General features: G+C 39.4%; 1 protein-coding gene across 1 annotated transcript in view; it reads right to left on the bottom strand.

The window, feature by feature from the left end:
• Positions 1–11,538: 11,538 nt before the first annotated feature.
• Positions 11,539–21,099, bottom strand: part of LOC5578292 (probable 4-coumarate--CoA ligase 3) — a 37,418-nt gene continuing 27,857 nt past the window's right edge. The window contains exon 2 of the mRNA XM_001663770.2: positions 11,539–12,662. Within this exon, the coding sequence (XP_001663820.1) occupies positions 12,144–12,662 (519 nt within the window). The 3' untranslated portion in view covers positions 11,539–12,143. The remainder of the gene's footprint in view (positions 12,663–21,099) is intronic.

Below are 21,099 nucleotides of genomic sequence, written 5' to 3' on the forward strand. Positions count from 1 at the left end.
CACCATGGTATGTTTTCTAAAGCGTAAGTCAGAGGCCGTGGAGAAAATTGAGGAGTATGTCAACATGGTCAGGAATCGTTTCGGAAGGAATCCCGTGATTATTCGCTCCGACCAGGGAGGCGAGTATAAGGCGAAGCGGCTGGGCAAGTTCTACAGGGCGAACGGAATCGTCCTGCAATACTCGACAAGCTACACACCGCAGCAGAATGGAGTTGCTACGATCGTGGAGATGGCGCGATGCATGCTGCTCGATGCGAAGATGGGCTACCGTTTCTGGGCAGAAGCGGTCAACACGGCGGTGCATTTGCAGAACATGCTGCCGTCTCGGTCGGTAGAGAAGACTCCACACGAACTCTGGTTCGGCAAGAAACCAGACTACGGAAATCTCAAGAGGTTCGGATGTGCAGCGTTCGTCCACATTCCCAAAATCAAGCGGACGAAGCTGGAACCGAAAGCAATCAAGCTAACGTTTGTCGGTTACTCGGATCACCACATAGCCTTCCGGTTCATCGATCAAGCTACGAACGAAGTCGTGATCAGCCGTGATGCAAGATTCGTCGAAGAAGAAGAAGCAGTCAGCCAGCGAGGTCAACCATCTCCGACAACCGTGGAGTCGGTAATACCGCAAGACACACTCGATGCAAATAAAGAAGTTGAAGATGACAGCGATGACGAAGGTACTTTTGAGGAGGAGGCTACGCCAGCGGATTCCGATTCCAGCCTGTATGATTCGACCTGTGAAGTAGAAGAAGATGAAGTCAGTGAAGATAAATTTGTGATGCCTCGGAGGTCAAGCCGCAGCACGAAAGGGGATGGCGCCCCTGCGGTACCGGGAAACGACTGGTATGGTGCGAAAAGCGATCCCGGAGCCGAGGACCTACAAGGAAGCAATCGAGGGTCCTGAAGCGCAACAGTGGATTGCAGCAATGGACGACGAGATCAAGTCACACGCCGAGAACCGCACCTGGACGCTGACCACTTTGCCCGCCAATCGCAAAGTCGTCGGGTCGAAATGGATTTTCAAGCGAAAACTGGACGAAGACGGAAACATCGTGCGCTACAAAGCCCGATTAGTAGCCCAAGGATTTTCTCAGAAGTACGGGACGGATTTCGATGAAGTATTCGCGCCCGTAGTCCGCCAAGTCACCTTCAGGACGTTGCTGACAGTTGCCGACCAGCGGGGCATGCTGGTGAAACACGCCGACGTCAAAACTGCCTATCTTCATGGAGAACTAGAGGAGGCAGTTTACATGAAGCAACCGACCGGATATGAAGCGCAAGACAGGGATGCAGTTTGCTTGATCAAGAAAGGCCTGTACGGACTCAGGCAAGCCGGATGCATCTGGAACAAGAAGATCGACGGTGTGGTGAAGCAGATGGGTTTCCGGCAGTCCGCCCACGACCCGTGCCTCTACGTTCGGAGCGGTAGTCAAGGCAACACGTACCTCGTGATCTACGTGGACGACATCGTTATCGCGTGCCACAGCGAGGAGGAGTACGAGGACTTGATGCGGGACCTGAACAAGCACTTCACCGTTTCTTCGTTTGGCAACATCCGGCATTTTCTCGGAATCCAAGGGCAACGTGATGGTAAGGTTTTCACACTCAACCAGAAGGCCTACATCGAAAAGGTACTGCAGAGGTTCGGAATGGATGAAGCGAAGTCATCGAAGTATCCCCTGGATTCTGGCCACCCAAAACAGAAGGAGGGGAAGAAGATGTTACCGAACAACGACCAATACGCAAGTTTGGTAGGAAGTCTGTTGTACGTGGCGGTAAACACTCGACCGGACATCGCTGCACCCGTAGCCATTCTGGGACGTTCAGTAAGTGCACCATCTCAAGCCGATTGGACGGAGGCCAAGCGTGTCCTACGCTATCTGAAGTCGACGATGGATCACAAGCTCACGCTGAAGGCCGAGAATTCCGGTTTGGAGGTCTATGTGGACGCAGACTGGGCAAGCGATGCAGCCAGTCGCAAATCAAACTCCGGATACGTGTTCCTGTTCGGCGGCGGATCAATATACTGGGGTTCGCGCAAACAGACGTGCGTGGCGCTCAGCAGTACCGAAGCCGAATTCGTGGCGCTCGCCGAGTGCTGTCAGGAGCTCACGTGGATCGTCCGGATGCTCCAAGATTTCTCCGTTGATGTCCCAACCCCGGTGCTGGTACACGAAGATAATTAGTCCTGTATCAAACAGTTGGAGTCAACGAAGGTCAACAACCGTTCGAAGCATGTGGACACAAAATACCACTTTGTCCGCAAGCTGCACGAAGACAATCTCATCGACGTCCGCTACTGCCCCACCGATCAAATGGTAGCGGATATGCTGACCAAGCCGCTGGCACCACAGAAGCTGGCAAGATTCCGTGACGCAGTAGGATTTCACCAATCGAGGAGGAGTGTTGAAGAGTAGGCGCTTGATGAATCAGCAAGCCATGAAATAGTTGTAATTTGACGTTAAATAAATGTATGAGTTAGATCGTTCCCAACCTTTGAATTATTATTATTATAGCTTTATTAAGGAGATTTTCAGCCCTAGGAAACCCAACCTTTGAACAGAACAGTTGTTCTTAATTAATAATCCGATCTACGGCATATCCCAATAATCTTATTGTTTAAATCCATTTATATTCGATGTTAAATTTACCGCATGTGCTCTTACAATGCAAAAATAATTAAAAAAATACATAAATTAATGCAAAATATTTAAAATTGTGTCAATTTTATCTAAAAATCTCGCTGGTTTTGAATATAAACCTGATTTTTAAATAAGCTAGCATCCTTTATTGCGCAGTATGAATGAAGAGTGCAAGAAACAACAAAATTATGAGTCTTGAGTAGAGTTTTCATTTCCGGGAACATTTCCCGGGAATTGAGATTTCCCGGGATTTCCGTTTCCCGGGAAATGATTTTCTGTTTCCCGGGATTCCCGTATTTCCCGGGATTTTCTTATTTCCCGGGTAGCTTTATAGAAAAAGGAATTACTATCTATTTTCAAACAAAAACCATCATATAATTCTAACCAAAGAACTCACTATATCCCTAGTTATTTTTCGATGCTGATTTTTTGTTTATTGTAATGAAAAAGTTGTTCATAAAATAGATATCGTTTTTGACGAATTTTGCTGTATAAAATAGAGGAATTTTCAAGGGATGTTTTTTTTGAATTCAGTAGGCTTATAAAGTTTTCATGTATGTAACAGTCACAATTTCTAATATAAAGACTCTAGTTGGATCAGGAATAAACTCCACGAGGACTTTTGATTAATGCTATAAACTTTGTTGTTCTGAACCCTAGCGTTTGAAATGAAGCTAACATTTCTTTAGAGAAACATGAATAAATTACTCACAAAGAAGAGAAGTAACCAATAAATTTACTGGTATAAAATACATATAGGGTCGATTAAGCCGCATGACTAAGAACAAATTTTCGAATAAAATCGGAAAATAAAGCCAGTGGCATTATTTTTACGTCTGAAAGCTTTTTATCACGGTTTTGTGAAAAAAAAAAAAAAAAATACGTAACCAATTATTTTGGATTTATTGTCGCTTGTGCTACTATAGCTTATAATACAAAGCAAAATATAAATCAAAACCGTGTTTTTACAAAACTTTTACATTTTTGCTTTAAAAAGTGGATCAGCTTTTGATTGATATACAGTCACCCCACGCAGTTGAATCACCCACAATTTATGAATCAGCTGACTTCAAAAGACAAAATTATTATCAAACTTGTCACAAAACATCACAGAATTGTTTTTACTGATAAGGAACTATGTGTAAAAATAATTCTGTAAAGTTTTGTAACAAGTTTGATAATAATTTTGTCTTTTGAAGACAGCTGATTCATAAATTGTGGGTGATTCAACTGCGTGGGGTCACTGTAAAAAGTTCTAATTTAATTAATTATTTTGTTTTATGAAAAATAGTTTTTCTTAGTAGTGCAGCTATAGGAACAATAGGTTTGCTATAGATTCAAGGGAACTTAAATTATAAGCAAAACTATATTTCAATCATTTTTTTTAATCGAGTTGTGTATCAATGGTTCTTAGGTAAATGGTTGCAGGGCTTCATGTTAAAATATTTTGCAACGATTTGTAGCAATACGGCCGTAAAATGCTACTAGTGCAACAATAGGGGACTGTCTACTAAGAAAACACTGACCCTACACGAAACAGGAATAATTTAAAAAATAAAATTCCACCAAATTTGGTTTATTTTCACGTTTTTCATAATTTCCCGGGATCCCGGGATTTCCCGGGAAATGGTAATTTTATTTCCCGTTTCCCGGGAAATCAAATCCCGGGAAATTTGAAAACTCTAGTCTTGAGATTTGAATATGTTCACAAGATTTACTTAAAAAGGATACTGGTAGCACTGGCTTTTGTATCGACTGAAAAACAACGGGGCAGTCTTAGTTGAGCTGTCACGTCAGGTCCGTCACACTCGAGCTCAGATTGGGTACCACTTCTAGTACTGCATTTGGTCCCTCGGTAGTGCAAAAGGTACCCAAGTTTGACAGATCGCAGTACACTTTTCACGGCATTCTAGATTATCTTATGAGCCATAAAATTTTGGGCAACTGCAAGGGACATGGAGGTCTTTAATTTGTCTTTGGTCACGTGCTGTCCTAGGTTCTCACTAAACGTGGAAGGACGTAGCCTTTAGCCATAAAAATCTAATTTGGTACTTGACGGTTGGTACCACATTTATAGTGTGGCGAGGAATTACATTACTTTTCTTTTTAACTTTTAGGTGAATTCAAGCGTGTGCTCTTCTGTGAATAAAGGTTGTGATGCAAGTTTGTCAGCATTTTTCACTTCAGACCGCTTGGCAGCGATGCAATTTTGTGTCCCGAGATGAAAAATCGCGAATGACACCGATCAGCCAGAATCAACTGTGTCATCCCATTCGTGATGACCACGGTGTACACAACAAGGTAGGCTATTCCCACGTGTAAACAACGATTTTCAATCAAAACATGTGTCGTCATTCATATCGACAATCATGGGGCTAGAAGGATAGTGAAAGAGAGCAGGCTTTGCTTTTTCTTGTACTCGTTCGAGATTGAAATGACGTCACTACCAAGTGTCATTTTTCGGAATATAATACCTACCACTTGCACCACAACTTTGCGTATCAGTGTTCGACATCAAGAGGTTAGGTTGCTAACACGTGTTTAACTGACCGCATAACTTTCACTGCATGAAACTTTTTTCGCTACTTATCCCCTTTTCACTGTAAGGTTTTATATCTTTTATAGGAAGTAGCCTTTAGTCAAAAAACAAAACTAATTTCTGTCTTACGGTTTTCTCTAAATATTGGATTAAATTTCATCGAAGATTTTTAAAAGATTATTTAAAGAAATCTAAAGAAGAAACTTTGGAGTAATTCCTGATGGTATCGTTAGAGAAAAACCTGATCAAAATCCTAAAGAAATCGGGATCTATGGAGTAATTTCTGGAGGAAATGCTTGTTAACTCGTGGAAAAGTCGTTAAGCAAAATCTTGGAGGAAGTTCTAGGTAAATCGAGTGAAGCGTCTGAAATATCTGAAACGGTTTTTGAATGAATTCCTAAAGAAATAACTGGTGGAATCTCTGAAATAATTTCTGGGGATGTTCTTAGAAAGAGAAAGGAGCAAGGGATGAATCCTTGAAGGTATCTTAAACATAATTCTTGGATGAATTCCTCAGCAAGTTCGTAAAAGAATTTCTAAATAAACTCCAGAAAAAAAAATCTTCTATGGTCAGATATTAAGACGAAATTTTGGGCAAACATCTGAATTAATTGTTGTTGGAATTACTGAAAAAAAAAAATAATAAAAAATACGTACAGAGATACGAGTAGTTTTATTTGTTGTTATTTCAAAACGAGTTAAATGATAAGTCTTAGAAATATCCTTAGTGAAATGCATGGTCGTATTCTCTTGTTCGGCCTTGTTTTGTTTTCTTGATTCTTGTTTGGTCTCAATTACATCAGGTCTCTGAAGTTCCTATTTTGGAAACATTTAGTCGCTAACAGTCCCACATTGGGAAATCATTCCATAAATCACTCTAAAATGTTTTAAAGCAATACATTTATTCCCGTAGTAAACCAATTTGTTATTTTTGTGCCAAGAAAAGTTCTATTAGTAGCTAAACGCATTTTGCGAAAGCATCGTAACATTTTTTTCTGCTGAACGTCTGATGATTGAATTACACTGTAACCTCAATTTACGAAGTAGATCTCGGGTGCGTAAATTAAGTTGGTGCGTAAATTAAATCAGTGCGTAAAACGAGGGAGCTCAGTTCGTAAAACGAGGTTTTGCCGTTTGGAGTCTACTTGTATGAAATTTATTTATATTATTTAGAAAAAAACGTGCTCTTTTAGTATCATTAACATATTATTAATACATTGGGTTCTTAATCAGGCTAGAATGTGTGTAAGTTAAGGTCTTCCAACTTCCAATAGCTCTTTGGAGTTTGGGCATATGTTTCAACAAGAGTTAACGGAGATCAATTTACCATTTCTATGTAGATGAATGTCTCACAACACTGGACCCTAGAAGATTGTTATATTTTTAAGAAGCGTTTGTATTGTCAGATCCAAGTTTTGGTAACCAGTACAACAGATGTCCTAGTTCATCCAAAAACTTCCTGGAATATATACCTGCAATGTGCTGGCATATTTAGCGATCCTTTGATGTTTTATTGATATGGCACAGGCACTTAACCATCAATGTGAGTAAACGGTGTATTGTAATAATTTGTGCGGATGTCCTAGGGATCTACGACCGTAATAAGAGATTAGAGCTTAGTTTTCAAATACTCGACAGACCCCTAACCATTCCTGTGAGTAAACAGTGTATTGTATTAATTTGTGTGGATGTCCTAGGTCCTGCAAGATCTATATCGAATATAGGATCTACAAGCGTAACCAATTATCAATACATGCTTTTTTGATATGGTACAGCCCTTAGCTATATGTACCAGAAAATGAGTATTGTTATAATTTGTACCTATCCTAGATCTTCCAAAGACTTCATTGAATATAGGCCTTTGAATCTACAAAAGTGATCAATAGTCTATAGGTAGTTTTTTTTAATATGGCACAGTCTCTTAACCATTCATTTAAGTCATCGGAATATTTTATTAATTTATACGGATGGTTTTGGTCCTCCAAGGACTCCATTGAATATAGGACTTGGGATCTACGGTAATAATAAGTGATTAGAGATAGTTTTCAAATACTCCAAAAGCTCCTAACCATTTCCTGTTCCTCCAATACGGTGTATTGTATTAATATGTGCGGGTGTTCTTGGTCCGCTAAGATCCCTATCGAATATGGGCATTAGGATATACAAGCGTAACCAATCATCAATAGAAGTTCTTCAATATTGCAAAGGCCTCTTACTATCCATATTAGCAATCGAAGTGTTGTATTGAATTGTGTGGATATTTTTGTATTTCCAAGGACTCCATGATATATAGGCCTGAGTATCTTCAAACGTTAGAAGTTGAAAATTGATGCTACTTATTTATAGCATAAAATCTAAATGGCTAAGCAGTCCGTCATTCGTTTTGGGAGCCATCTTGATTTTGCAGATTACAATTGCAAAGTGATAAAACTCAGTCATCTTAAGTAATATTGATTTAAAAAAGTATAACTACTTGCGCTTACATACAGAAAGTATGCTGATACATTTTCAGCAATGTCAGTCCAAAACCAAGTGATTTTCTTTCCAGAGGTCGTCATCTTGAATCCCAAAATAGCATCGGACATCAATTTTCGTCATCCCCTCGTCGTGCCTGTTCCGAAAATACCCATATTGCATCAGTTTCCTACGATTTTTCCAAACCAGAGGTCGCCATCTTGGATTCCAAAATGGCGTCGCACATTGATTTTCGTCATCCCCTCGTCGTGCCCGTTCCGAAAATACCTATATAGTTTCCAACGATTTTTCGAAACCAGAGGTCGCCATCTTGAATTCAAAAATGGCGTCGGACATCAATTTTCGTCATCCCCTCGTCGTGCCCGTTCCGAAAATACCCATGTTGCATGAGTTTCCAACGATTTTTCCAAACCAGGGGTCGTCATCTTGGATTCCAAAATGGCGTCGGACCTCGATTTTCGTCATCCCCTCGTAGTGCCTATTCAGAAAATACCCATATTACATGGGTTTCCAACGGTTTTCCCCAACCGGAGGTCAATAATTTCCCACATTATTGTCTAAACTCAATTTACGCACTGCGTAAAAAAGTGACTTAAATTGAGTTACTTCGGAAAAAAAGTGACTTAAATTGAGGTAGCGTAAAAAAAGACTTCGTAAATTGAGGTTTAAGTGTATATGAGTAGCACTTCGACGAACACCTGAATGCAGTGTAGAGAGCAGTTAGGACATTTCAATTACGTTGAAAATCAATATAACTTTAAATGAATCATTCCAATTTCTTAAAAGTGCAGCAATGGTGAAAAAAGCCCTCCGAAGAGATTCAGATTTTTGTGGTTCAATACAAAGCCCCCCACTTCGTCTGTGAACTTTTTCTGTGACATCTAACAAGTTTGGACAGTTTAGCTCTTTAGAGAAGCGCACTGAAAATTACAGCGGATTCCTATCGGGATCATGTGAAATTTTATATGAAGAGAGACTGTAAGGATTCCAGGCTTATACAGAATTTTCAGAAATATCCCTGACGAATATGGGGATTTCTACAATTTTACAGTGGAGACTCGTTATTTTTCGTCAGATAATTTGTTAGCGTTAGCGTTAGCGTTAGCGTTAGCGTAGTTACGGTATACTTCGTAGATTGGATACTAGCAACATTTATGTTCCTTTTTGATAATCTCATTCAGACTGCTCTCAAGATCAAGGATGAGGAGTATTCCTTGATCCAATCTTAAACAAGAAGACCAAAACCATAAATATCGCTATTCCTGGCCACGCCCATCTTTACCGTAACTTGGGATAGGGGAAGGAAATGTTGATGTAGCACTTACTTAATGAGAGGCCACCGACTCAGCGACACCCTCATAAGTGCTACGGAGTTGGGGGTTGGGAGAGGAATAATAAAGTCAGGATTCGCTTTGAAAGCTAGCGATAGACCCATGGCATTTATTGTTTAAGCGTTTTGAATTTAATCTTTTGAATGCCGGCAATCAAAGAGAAGATATTTGTCGTATTTAAGATATATGATTAAAAAGATTCCGCATAGTACTTTCCGTTTTAAATAATTATGTTTGCGACGAATCAAGTGTGGGTATCCGCTTATTAATGATTTAAAAGCAGAACCGATCCCTCAAGGGTCATCGGAGGAATATAATAGAAGACAAAAAAAAATTAAAAAAAAAACCGGAAAACCGCTATGATCTACAAACCTAGAAATTTTTTATTTCACTATTCGGTAATTGAACATTAGAAACAAAAAACGACTTATTTAAAACGAATAGGAGCAATTCAAACAAAAAAAAAACACGCGTATTTTGTTCATTGTAAAAAAAGCTCAAAAAAACGGAAAAAATGTGGAAATAGTGGCAATTTCAAAATATATTTCTTCTCATACGCGAACCATCCGATTATCCGTGACCTCGAACCGACGATGCTTATCACAAAAAAAAAAACAATCGTTCCTGCGGCACTTATCAAGAGTCAACTATTGCTAACAATATTCTGATAATAATTTGGAACAAACTCACCGGATCTCCCCCCAATTGGGTATAGCTGGTAAGATGACCAATCCATTTCCATCAGTGGTTCGTATTACCACGTACGCCAACCGTTAGGATCAGGTAGCACTACCAAGAAACCGTAAGTCCCCACGGCACACCACAACACATTGCTTCTCCGGAAACCGGTCCATTCGTCCTTCAAAGCTTAAATTGCACCGATAACACCATTCACTACATATTACACTCATGTAAAAAGCACTGGCCCGAAACGAAAACCAAACTCCCGGCGTCCCGAAAACGAAGCGTCTTGTTTGGGCTTTCCAAAACACTACCCAGCAAAACCCGCGAAACGAAAACCAAACTCCCGGCGTCCCGAAAACGAAGCGTCTTGCTTGGGCTTTCCAATACACCTATTTTTCGTCAGATAATTTGTGATCATTAAGCGGTGGGACCCTTGATGTACTGCTGCGATGAAATCATCAAAAGATTTTTAGTGGATTTAACTAAGCTTTTCCTTCCGAACTTGAAAGTTCGGAAGAAAGCTGTGGACGAATGCCTTCTATATTTTTCTAGTTTTGAGTGTTGCCTAGCAAAATATCAGAAGATAAACCTTGGAAATTTTGTGAAATCCTAAACTACCCCATGAATGATTTTATATAAAAATCCAAGTGTTTAACAATTTCATAAATCAAGTCGCATAAGATTACAGATTAGTTCAAAATAGTCAACTATACTATACTTTCATACTATACAATTTTCATCATATAAAATATTTCCAGTTTTGTACGTATAATATTATATTATACGGAATCGTATAAAAGGCGAATTAGCGGGCTAATGGTTTCTTGGTTCATGCGGCTACCAACTTATCGGTAAGAAAATATTCCCTAAAATATGCACTCCCTCTTTTGGCTACTCTTATACTTAGACTCATCGTATCGGTAATGCTGCAGTTAAAGTGGAAATTGATAAAAACTAAAAGACATTCAAGTTCTTCGATGGCGATCCAAATAATGTTGTTCGACGGCCTGTTCAACGTTTATCGTTCATTTAAATAAGTAAATTATCCATACTCCTGGTTCATGCATTTTGAGAACAATAGCGCACAGTCTTGACTCTTGAGACGTTGACATTGGATAGGTAAAGAATATTCAACCCCTATCCCTTTTCTCTACTAATAGACCTACTAATGGTAGCGCAGCAGGTTCGCATAATCATTCCATGATTGATTTATTTGACAGCAATGTTTTAGGGGAATTGTAGGATTGGTGAAAGCGAAAGCGATTTTCTTCGTAGTTTTGCACACCGCACTAATCAAAATTTATCGGTTGACTATTCGTAGGCCTAAGTCCACTCTTCGGTGTAATAGGAATCCTTGCAATTTGAGGGTACTGGTTAGTATTTTACGTGTCGTGTAATCGCGGATGAGAGCGCAACGTTAGTCAGAAAGTGTACAAAAAGCGAACGAAGAGTAACTTAAAACTTATTTTAGTTAGGGAAAACTTTACTCTGTAGTAAAACAGAAAAAAATGGAACTTAAGCAAATTGCGTTTGCCTGGCGAGCAGGCGAACGATAAAAAGATGGTATTATTATGAATAATAATCAAATTACTAGCGAGTAAGCGACTAAATAAGGATAAGACGGCTAAGTAGAACGGTGTAATACAATTATGAACATTAATGACACATGTGAAGGTGGAAGAAATCACATACAAAAGAGAACACGAACCAAGATAAAACACCATACTCCAGCCCAAACTACCCCAAAACCAACAATACATACACTGAGCAAAATCTTCCACTTTTTCTATTGGTAGGTTGGCTGGGGCGGAGAGAAAGAGAGGAGAGCGAGAAATATTTCCTATTAATTTGTAACTGTTGTAGCGATAGAACGATGACTGTGTGAAATGAAGCTTTCCCTATCCCCTCTGAGTGGCGAATTCATAGAACAATAGGGTAGCGTTCGTTATTTTAGGTTATATGCGGGGTAAAATATTATTATTTTGTTTGATTTATTTTTGCTCCAAACTTATTTACACACAAAATGCTGTGGTTTTATTTATCTTCTATCTTTTACGCAGATACAGCTAACATCATTATTTATAATTTATACGTTTAATTTTGCGTTTCCTAAAGCAACCTGGTAGCAGATACTATGTCATAGCGTTAGATGGTCAGTTTTTGCACAAACTTTTTCGCGCTAATCTCTCTTCGAAGAAAATGAAACATATTTGATTGCAAAAATGTTCCAAAATGTTTGTTAAGTTTGCGGAGGGAACTAATGGAACAAAACAAACTGATAGACTCATAGGAAATAGTAGAATAGAAAATCAAATCAATTGAAAAACAACACTAGAAAATTACAAACTTAATTTCTGTAAAACACATGACAGGAGAAAATTTAACAAAAATATAGCAAAATGAAAAACGAAATCTGCTGAAGCATGCTCGGTCGCGTCCAATTCAGCATTTTGAACGATTGTGAAAGCCCTCCTAAACCGGCACCATCTTTTTCGCCTCTTTCCGGTTGATCTTCCCATTGGCAGTTTTGGGCAGAGACTTCACGAAGAACACACCGCCCCGAAGCTGCTTGTAGTCCGGAACCTTCCCGTGAACGTACTCCAAAATGTCCTGCTTGCTAACCGTTTTGGTTTCATCGCTACCCCTTACCACCAGTGCCGTCGGTAGTTCGTCATGTGGTGGCTTCTTGTCCGGAGTGGCCACCACCACGGCCTGTACAATACCGGGCATCTCCATGAGCAGCGCTTCTAGCTGGGCCGGTGCAATCTGGTAGCCCCGGTAGCGGATCATCTCCTTCTTGCGGTCGGTGATGAACAGGAATCCGGCCTGGTCGAAGTAGCCAATGTCGCCGGTTTTGATGAAGCTGTCCGGGGTGAGTAGCGCTTGGGTGGCCTCATCGTTGCCGTAGTAGCCGACGAATGGGTGGATGTACCGGATTTGAATTTCGCCTTCCTCGTCCGGACCGAGCAGGATGCCGTCATCGGCCGCAATCTGTGGAAAGGTAAGAGAAATATTTGAGGATGCTATACTGTCGTTATACGCATAATTGTCCCATGTTCCAAAATATGCAATCGAGAAAAACGCGTTTAAAGATTTTAACACATTTAGGCCTCGTATTGTCCAGGTGTGTGGTAAATTGAATTAAAATCTTTACAACAGTATAAAGAATAGCGTGTTCATTAGAGTCAAGAGTTTTTTTTATTATGGGAATAAAGTAAATTTAGCTACGAAATTCAAAGTGGGACTGTTATGCCTAGAAATACGGGGGTTTTTGTGAATTTCTATGCATAACAGTCCCACTGATGGTAGTGACCAATCATGTGCTAAGCATACTGCTGTAGATGACCGTTCTTACGTATAGATTGTACCGAAGGTAGAGGACGTATATTCTCAAGACTTTGTTAAGACACCTAATGACGGCTCAAGTGACATATGCCAAACGGAGCCACGTGTGGGGAAGTAAAAAAAAAACGATTTTACAGTTTGGGATGGAAAGCAAAATTTTCTGTATGTGTGATTATGAGACAATGTATGAGTTAGTGAAAGAAAGAGTGGATGAGTGAGTTAGAGAGTTTATAAGATGTTATAAATTCATATATCGACTCTTCCAGCTGCAGGCTTGACATGAACTCATCTGTGAATTCAAGGTTATTCTGTGAAATAAATATTTAACTCAAAATTCACGACACAAATCTTCGCACGATTTGACATTTCTTTGGACTTGGTTTGCAAAATCATTATATTTGATACATCGCAAATGAAGCTTTAGCACCACCAACATATTTGCCACTTGTACCGAAGAACCAATTATCCGGAATAACCCAGTTTGTGGCCAGGTCACCCAAAACCTCTTAAACTATTCTTCTTTTGACTTGACTTTGACTTCGTCTTGACTTCATCAAGTTTGATATGTCGCAAGATAGGTCTCAGAACCACCAATATAATGGCCACCTCCCCTGGAGAACAGGGTATCCAAAACAACCTGGCATGTTATCAAGTTATCCAAGAACCTTTGAATTACCCTTATTTAGCCTTGATTTGGGAATTTATTTAGTTTGATGTTGCCAGCTAGTTTCAGAACCGATGGTTTAGAGGCCATTTCCCCAGGGAACCGAGAATTCGGAACAATCCTACATGTGGTCAAATCATTCAAATACATTTGAACCACCTTTAGATTTGATTTGCAAATTCATGAAAATTGATATGTCGCAAGCCAGGTTTCAGATTCGCCAATATAATATGGCCACTTCAGGCAATGAACCGGTATTCGGAACAACCCAGCATGTGGCCAAGTCATCCAAAAACGGTCGAACTATTTTAACTAGCTAAATCATGAAGTTGATTTGTCGCAAGCCATGGACTCGAAATTAAAGTGGTTACTGATTCTTCAAGTGGGATTATTTCAGTAATCCCCGTGATGAATCCGAAATTACGGTAAATTTTTAATCGATGCTTCTGGTTCTAAAAACTAGAAAAAATTTGTGATCGACCCTGAAAATCCAACTGAAATTCATTGAAAAATGGATGGGAAATAAAATGTTGATATTGAAAATTTCAATCAAATCTGACGTCAGGTCCGCATGAATGATGAATGCATCCCGATTATACAAACACATAAAACAGGTTGTGTTCTACATGGAATGTAAAGCCAACGTAAAAAGGTGTGCAAAACGATTTTTTCAAACACCAGCTAATTCAAAACTGCCTACTGACTATTTTGTTCGAGATCAGCGCAGCGAATTGTATAGTGTGACAGTTATGCGTAGAAATACAGTAGTGGGACAGTTATGCGTGGAAATTAGACTGGCCCTTAAACAAAAAAGTTGTAAAACTCAACGGGGCACCCTCCAGATATGTGCCTTAGGGTAAGAAAAAAGCTCTCTCAAAATTTCAACTCAATTGGTTACTCTACCAGCTGGCGCATTCAATCCGAAGTTTGTATGGGATATTCGTTTCAAATATATTGAAAATTGTCCCTATGTCACTGTTTCGTTCCGTATACTAGTTGATCGAATTCAATCGAGCCCAGAATGCCAAATACACTAGTTGATACCCTAATGAACATGATTGTAGAAGGTTGTATCTCAATTGAAGCTCATTTTCATTACCATTTCAGTTGTTGAAAGTTAGGCTTAGGTCAGAACTCACGTAGAATCACATATATGCATGCACCTTGTGCAGCAGCTCGTCCAGCGTCATAGGTGGCTATGATGCGCCGGATGGCTGCCACCATGCGGTGTTGAAGACATACAAAAGCAATATTGCTTGTGATTAATAAATCTGCTTAAGATGGTTAAAACAGCAACTTTTTCAATTTTAATCATGATACAACCTTCTACAATATTGTTCGTTATATTATGAAGTAGTGTTTTTGACATTCTGGGTTCAATTGAACGCAATCCACAATTTGCCTGAACCAAACAGTAGACGATGTGCTGTTTCCCATATGTTTGAGCTGGAAATCCCATAGTAACTTCAATTCAAATGCGCCAACTCATGGAACGACCAAATGAGCTGAAATTTTCAGGAAATCTCCCTCTAACACTAAAGAATAATCATGAGGGGTGCCCCGTGGAATTATACAACTTTATTTTTCTCCCATACTGAGCTGGGCCAGTTTGGTTTTGCGTTAGAAAGCCCAGAAAGATTTCCCAGTACAAAGATAGACATTCACCACATGCCGATTGCGTATGTTTAGGATCATTTTTCTAACTGAAACCAACAGCCTGAAGCATTCTTATCTGAAACAAGCGATATCTCGACTATACATAACATTCCTCTTACACCCCCTTGTAGAAAACCATTGGCCGAATTGATATTTTCGTAGTAAAAATTAGCTCATATAATACAATCCACGAAATATCTGTCCAATCCAATCTGTCAAAGTTAGTTTTAGCACAGTAAGCGTTGCGTTTTATAATCTATCTATGGACTGATGCACGTGTTCATTATTTGACGTTTGAGCGGTGCCGTGTTATTTAAGTGACCATGGCAAAGAGTGAATTCGGCACCGCTTAAACGTCAAATTAGTGAACTCGTGCATTGGTCCATGGACTAGGCCAAAGCCTAAAATGTGTTAAATTTCTACATATCACTGTTTGTTGAGTACATGAACAAACCTAATAAATTTCTTTTGAATTTAAGTTGAAAATCTTGCCTTAAAATGCAGAAAAATCGTAGCGAGACTGTTATGCGATTATATACAATATAATATACCAATGTATTTGCATATCAGTCCCATCATCGTCATCGGCTCGTTCGACAGCTACTAAAACACTCATTATTATTAAAGCACTGGTTGTTTCATTTGCTATTTATGTTATTATAGTACAGTCAACTCTCCGTAACTCGATGTTAAGACGACTATCGAGTTAGGGAAATATTGTGTTAAAGAACACAAAATCAGGGTAACTTTGGTTAAAGGGACCATCGAGGTATCCATGAAAACCCACATTTACTACATGTTCTATAACTCTATATCGAGATACGGAATAGCGAGTTACGAATAATATACTGTATGTCCATGATTGAATCACCAGATAAAAAAAAACATAGGATTCAATATTTTCTCAAAACACACATCATGATGTGGAATGCGCTTACAGTTATGAGTCACAGTCGTGAGAGACCCAGATGATCATCTTTTGGATAATGCGGAAATGGAATCCGATGGGAATGATTCGAGATGTTTCAGAACAACCTGGTTCAGGACGAATCTAGCTAATCCAGCAATTACATTACAAAATTTAAATGCAAAATGTAGAATGAACTTTATTTTTTTTGTTCCTCATTTATTTTTATTCTTCTCGTACCACCCAAATGGTTAAGTACGGACATAAAAGAAGATTAATATTTGTATAAGCCTTATCTAAAATGGAAATCTGTAATGCATCGTAATTGAAAATACATACATAATTATGTGTGATATCCACTAATTTAAAAATATTTTCGAAACAACGTGAATACATGACATTTACAATACCGTAAGCAAGTGTGTATCAATATTAAATACAGTCAAACCTCCATGAGTAGATATATGAAGGGACCATAGACTCATGGAAACATCGAGTCATGGAACAGAAATGCTTTGGAATGCTGTTTGAGCGAACCATCATAGTTACCATGAAATTTTGTTTAAGTATGAGTCAATATGTAGGCATAAAACATCGACTCATGGAGGTTTCACTGTATAATTGATTTCCCTTCACTTCGTTACACATAAAGTGAAAAACTAGTAGTACCGAGAGACCGCATGTAGTACTAGAAGCGGTACCCATTCTGAGCCCGACCACTATACGGACTTTGATGTGACTGTTATGCGAATATTTTCAAGATGGGACAACACAAGTGGGGTTTGTTTTTGTACAAGTTAGGAACAAAGGCTATTTTTTTAGCAGTTTTTATCGAGCTTCGGACGATGTTGAGTTGATTTATGCAAAAAACGCAAATCGGTCAAAAATCGACGTGGGACTGTTATGCGATTATGGGCAGTTCAGTGGTACCACACCAAAAGCTTCCGTTCAAGTCAAGTTGTGTTCGAGACAAGGAAGTGCTGGAGTTTTTTTTTTGTTGAGGAGGTTAACCCTCTCTTTCCCATGGTAGCACAGGTGATCAACCGATTTTCAACAAACGCGGGCTAAACCGAATTGGTACCAGTAGCTCAATAATAATTGGAATAAATTTATACGCTCATTTGTCTTATCAAACATCGAAATAAGTGACGTAAGGGTCAAACTGTTGAAAAACAATCAACTAACTATTGAAGCTCTCTGTAACTATCATAACATGCTGCACATTATGAGAGACTGAATATCGTATACTGCTACAACATTGATCAGATTGGGGGGATAGTAGTGCATGATAAAACCCCTCTAAACATGCTCCAAGCATGGGGGACACTATTGCTATTGGAAGTCCGTAAATTGTTTATCGTGCCAGTAAAGAAAAACACCTATCCCCAACGGTAAACAAGCGAGAAAAATGGATTTTATCATCGCTCTCTCTTTGGGGCTCTCGCCCGCTGCTTCCATTTATCAGAGTTGTTACACCTTGCGATACAATGACGATCGTGGACTGCAACACACGGTGTACTATATTAAGAAGGTGATATATTCCGAAAACTGACATGTACTTGACGACGTCATTCCTATCCACCTCGAACTACAGTCGCCTCTCCACATCTCGATATCGAAGGGACCATCGAGATAGGGAGAGATCGAGACATAGAACAAATTTTTAACGAATACTAGATTGAAAATCACTACGTTGCCAGGAAAATCAAAAACAAACAAAATCTAGTTTAGTAACCTTTGATAATGGGCATATCGACATACGGAGAGAAAATTGGGAACGAAAATCACATCGAGATATGGAGATATCGAGATAAGGAGGATATCGAGATATGGAGAGTGAAAATGTATGCAGAGTGAAGGGACCGAAAAAATCATCGACATAGGGAGAGATATCGAGATGTAGAACATCGAGATGTGCAGAGTCGACTGTAATTTACGAAAAATATGATCTAGTGGTCCGGAAGGTATATGGTACGATAGGAGTGACGTCACATGTTTACAATCAAACTTGATATTTACATCAGTAAAGAGCCTGCCTTGTTAATTTTTATGCCGTGCTGCAACAGATGGGATGTTTTTCTTTGCTTGCTTTGATCGTGCTTCATACTCAAATGAGAGCGAATTCTGCAATGCCTGCTCCCCATAAATCCTGTTATTCCAGGAAAGTCTCCACGGCGAATTTCCACATGGATCAGCTCGACAGACGGAAGACTGCTGAGTGTTTGGACTTGATACGGGGCTTGCTGCAACTGCTGCGCGCCTTGCGGAACTTCTTGAGGATCGTCTGCTCCATTTTCGGTGGACATCTTGAATTTGCTTGTAAAAATCTCGAATTTTCTTCTGCTGGGCTCACAACCTTTTGGATGTAGCCGTAAATTAAAATACTCTGTTTGAAGGTTGTTAGGGAAGTGAAAATTTATTTAACATAGAAAACCTCAACCCTCTGTGATTGATTTGCGCGGACGGGACGAATGGCGCCTACTTGTTCCGACATGTCGCTTTCGTGGTAGGCTGATTGACAACGGACCAGATCTTTACTTTCTACGCATGTCTACGCAAATTCGTAAAAAATACCCGGAATACCAAGCCCTACGCAACACCTTTTCATCGATTTCAAAGCTATATACGATAGTATCGATTGCGTAGAAGCTGCGGAAAATCATGGAAGATAACAGCTTTCCCGGGAGCTCACAAGACTGTTAAGAGCGCCGATGGAAGATGTGTGAACATTGTGTGAAGATTTCAGGCCAAAATTTCAATTCGTTCGAGTACAGCCGGAGCCTACGACATTGCGATGGGCATTCGTACTTGTTGTTCAATATTGTGCTATATGCTGAGAACCGGGATGAACAGCTTCTTCTTTATGGCGTTACGTCCCAACTGGGACAAAGCCTGCTTCTCAGATTAGTGTTCTTATGAGCACTTCCACAGTTATTAACTGAGAGCTTTCTTTGCCGATTGACCATTTTTGCATGTGTATATCGTGTGGCAGGTACGAAGATACTCTATGCCCTGGGAATCGAGAAAATTTCCTTCACGAAAAGATCCTCGACCAGCGGGATTTGAACCCACGACCCTCAGCATGGTCATGCTGAATAGCTGTGCGTTTACCGCTACGGCTATCTGGGCCCTGGGATGAACAGCTGGGGTACGATTTCAACAGATTCAGTAATTTCTTTATGTTTCACGGATAATATGAACATTGTTGGCTGAACATATGAATAGGTGGCAGAACTGTACTTATTTTACTTCAAGACGTGATCCACAGTGGAAGCCTAAAATACCCACTGGTATTCACATCTCAATCCCAGTATCCACATCGAAATCGAACGTTCCACGATACAATTCCTAGATCTACACTGAAATCCTAGGATTCACACTGGAAATCCAGAATCTGCACTGAAATAAAATAAAATACTGAGATACATACTGTGATCCCAAAATTAGCACTGCTATCAAAGGGTCACCATTGAAATATCAGATCCAGACTGGAATCTCAGGATCCACACTGGAATCCCACGATCTACACGGAGAGCCCAAGAGTCACACTAGAATACCATACTGGAATCCCAATATTCGCATTTAAATCCAATAATTCACATAATTTCTTCTACATGAAATTTCCGAAATCGATTTTTTTTTATGCATGAAACGTCGAGATCTGGTGTTATTTGATTTTTTTTTTTTTTTAAATCGACCTTTTGGGAGTTGGGGGTATCAGGTATCAGGTATCAGAAGGCCGGCTCCAAAGGCACGTTCCCCACCAGTTGGGAGATTTGTGCCATCGCCATATTTGAGCCTATTTCATCATCTACCCGATGGGAGAGGAAAGGGAAGGGAAAGATGGGAGGAAATAGCAGGGCTGGTAGCAGTCAGACAGCAAAATAATAGTGACTTTAGTGACCAAAATGATAAAAAAAGTGACCAAATAGTGGCCTAAAAGTGACTTGAAAACTACAAGTATTAGTCTTTTTTTGCGTTTATTATAGAGGCTTTAAATTATTGAATTAATTTGCCTCTTAAAAAAGATTTAATTATTTACAATAATTCAAACAATTTCGCTCTTCTGAGAAACGCTAATAACTTTCCTTCTGATTTTCTGTCATTCTTCAAAATATTTTTCATTGATTTAGCTAATCCTATTTTGTCTCTTAGACTTTTAAACTGATTACAATGGATTAGAATGTGTTCTATGCTGTTCTATTCTTGACACATGCTGCAGACTGGAGGTGATGTTTTATCGAGTATGTGACCTTTGGTGAGTCGACTGTACGATAACTAGTTAAACATTTTTGTTCTGCAAGAGCTGATCTGTCGATCCATTTTGCAGTAGTAGGCTTAATGACTCTAAGCTGATTTTCAGTTGATTCATTCAGCCATGCTTCATGAAATTTTGAATAAACGAGATTTTTGAACCATTCAACTAAATCTTCTATCGGGGTTCCTTCTTTTAGGGGTCGACTGATTCGTCCTCGTTTGGCTGCTTCGTCGGCGGCTTCATTTCCGACAATGTTGACATGTCCTGGAACCCAGACGAAAACTATCTCCTTTCCTCCAAGGTTTTTTTCGATGTGTTAGATAAAGGGAAAGTATTAGTCATTGAAATGACTAGAAATGAAAGTATGGTCTAAGTGATTATTAATCATTCTACATATAAGGCGAATCTTGAATGTAGAGAACTGCAGTAATTTCAAATATTTCGTAACAGTTATCTGTCCGAGATAAGACTTGATTGTCATAAATGGTCAAAAAGATAACCTTTTTCGAGATTTCATTTATCATTATTTATGAGACGAACATTAGCTTAAAATAAGGTTACTATGTTATATCTCTGATTTCAGTTTAAAAAAATTAAA

Source organism: Aedes aegypti, chromosome 1 (assembly GCF_002204515.2).
Source record: "Aedes aegypti strain LVP_AGWG chromosome 1, AaegL5.0 Primary Assembly, whole genome shotgun sequence".
NCBI lineage: Eukaryota > Metazoa > Arthropoda > Insecta > Diptera > Culicidae > Aedes > Aedes aegypti.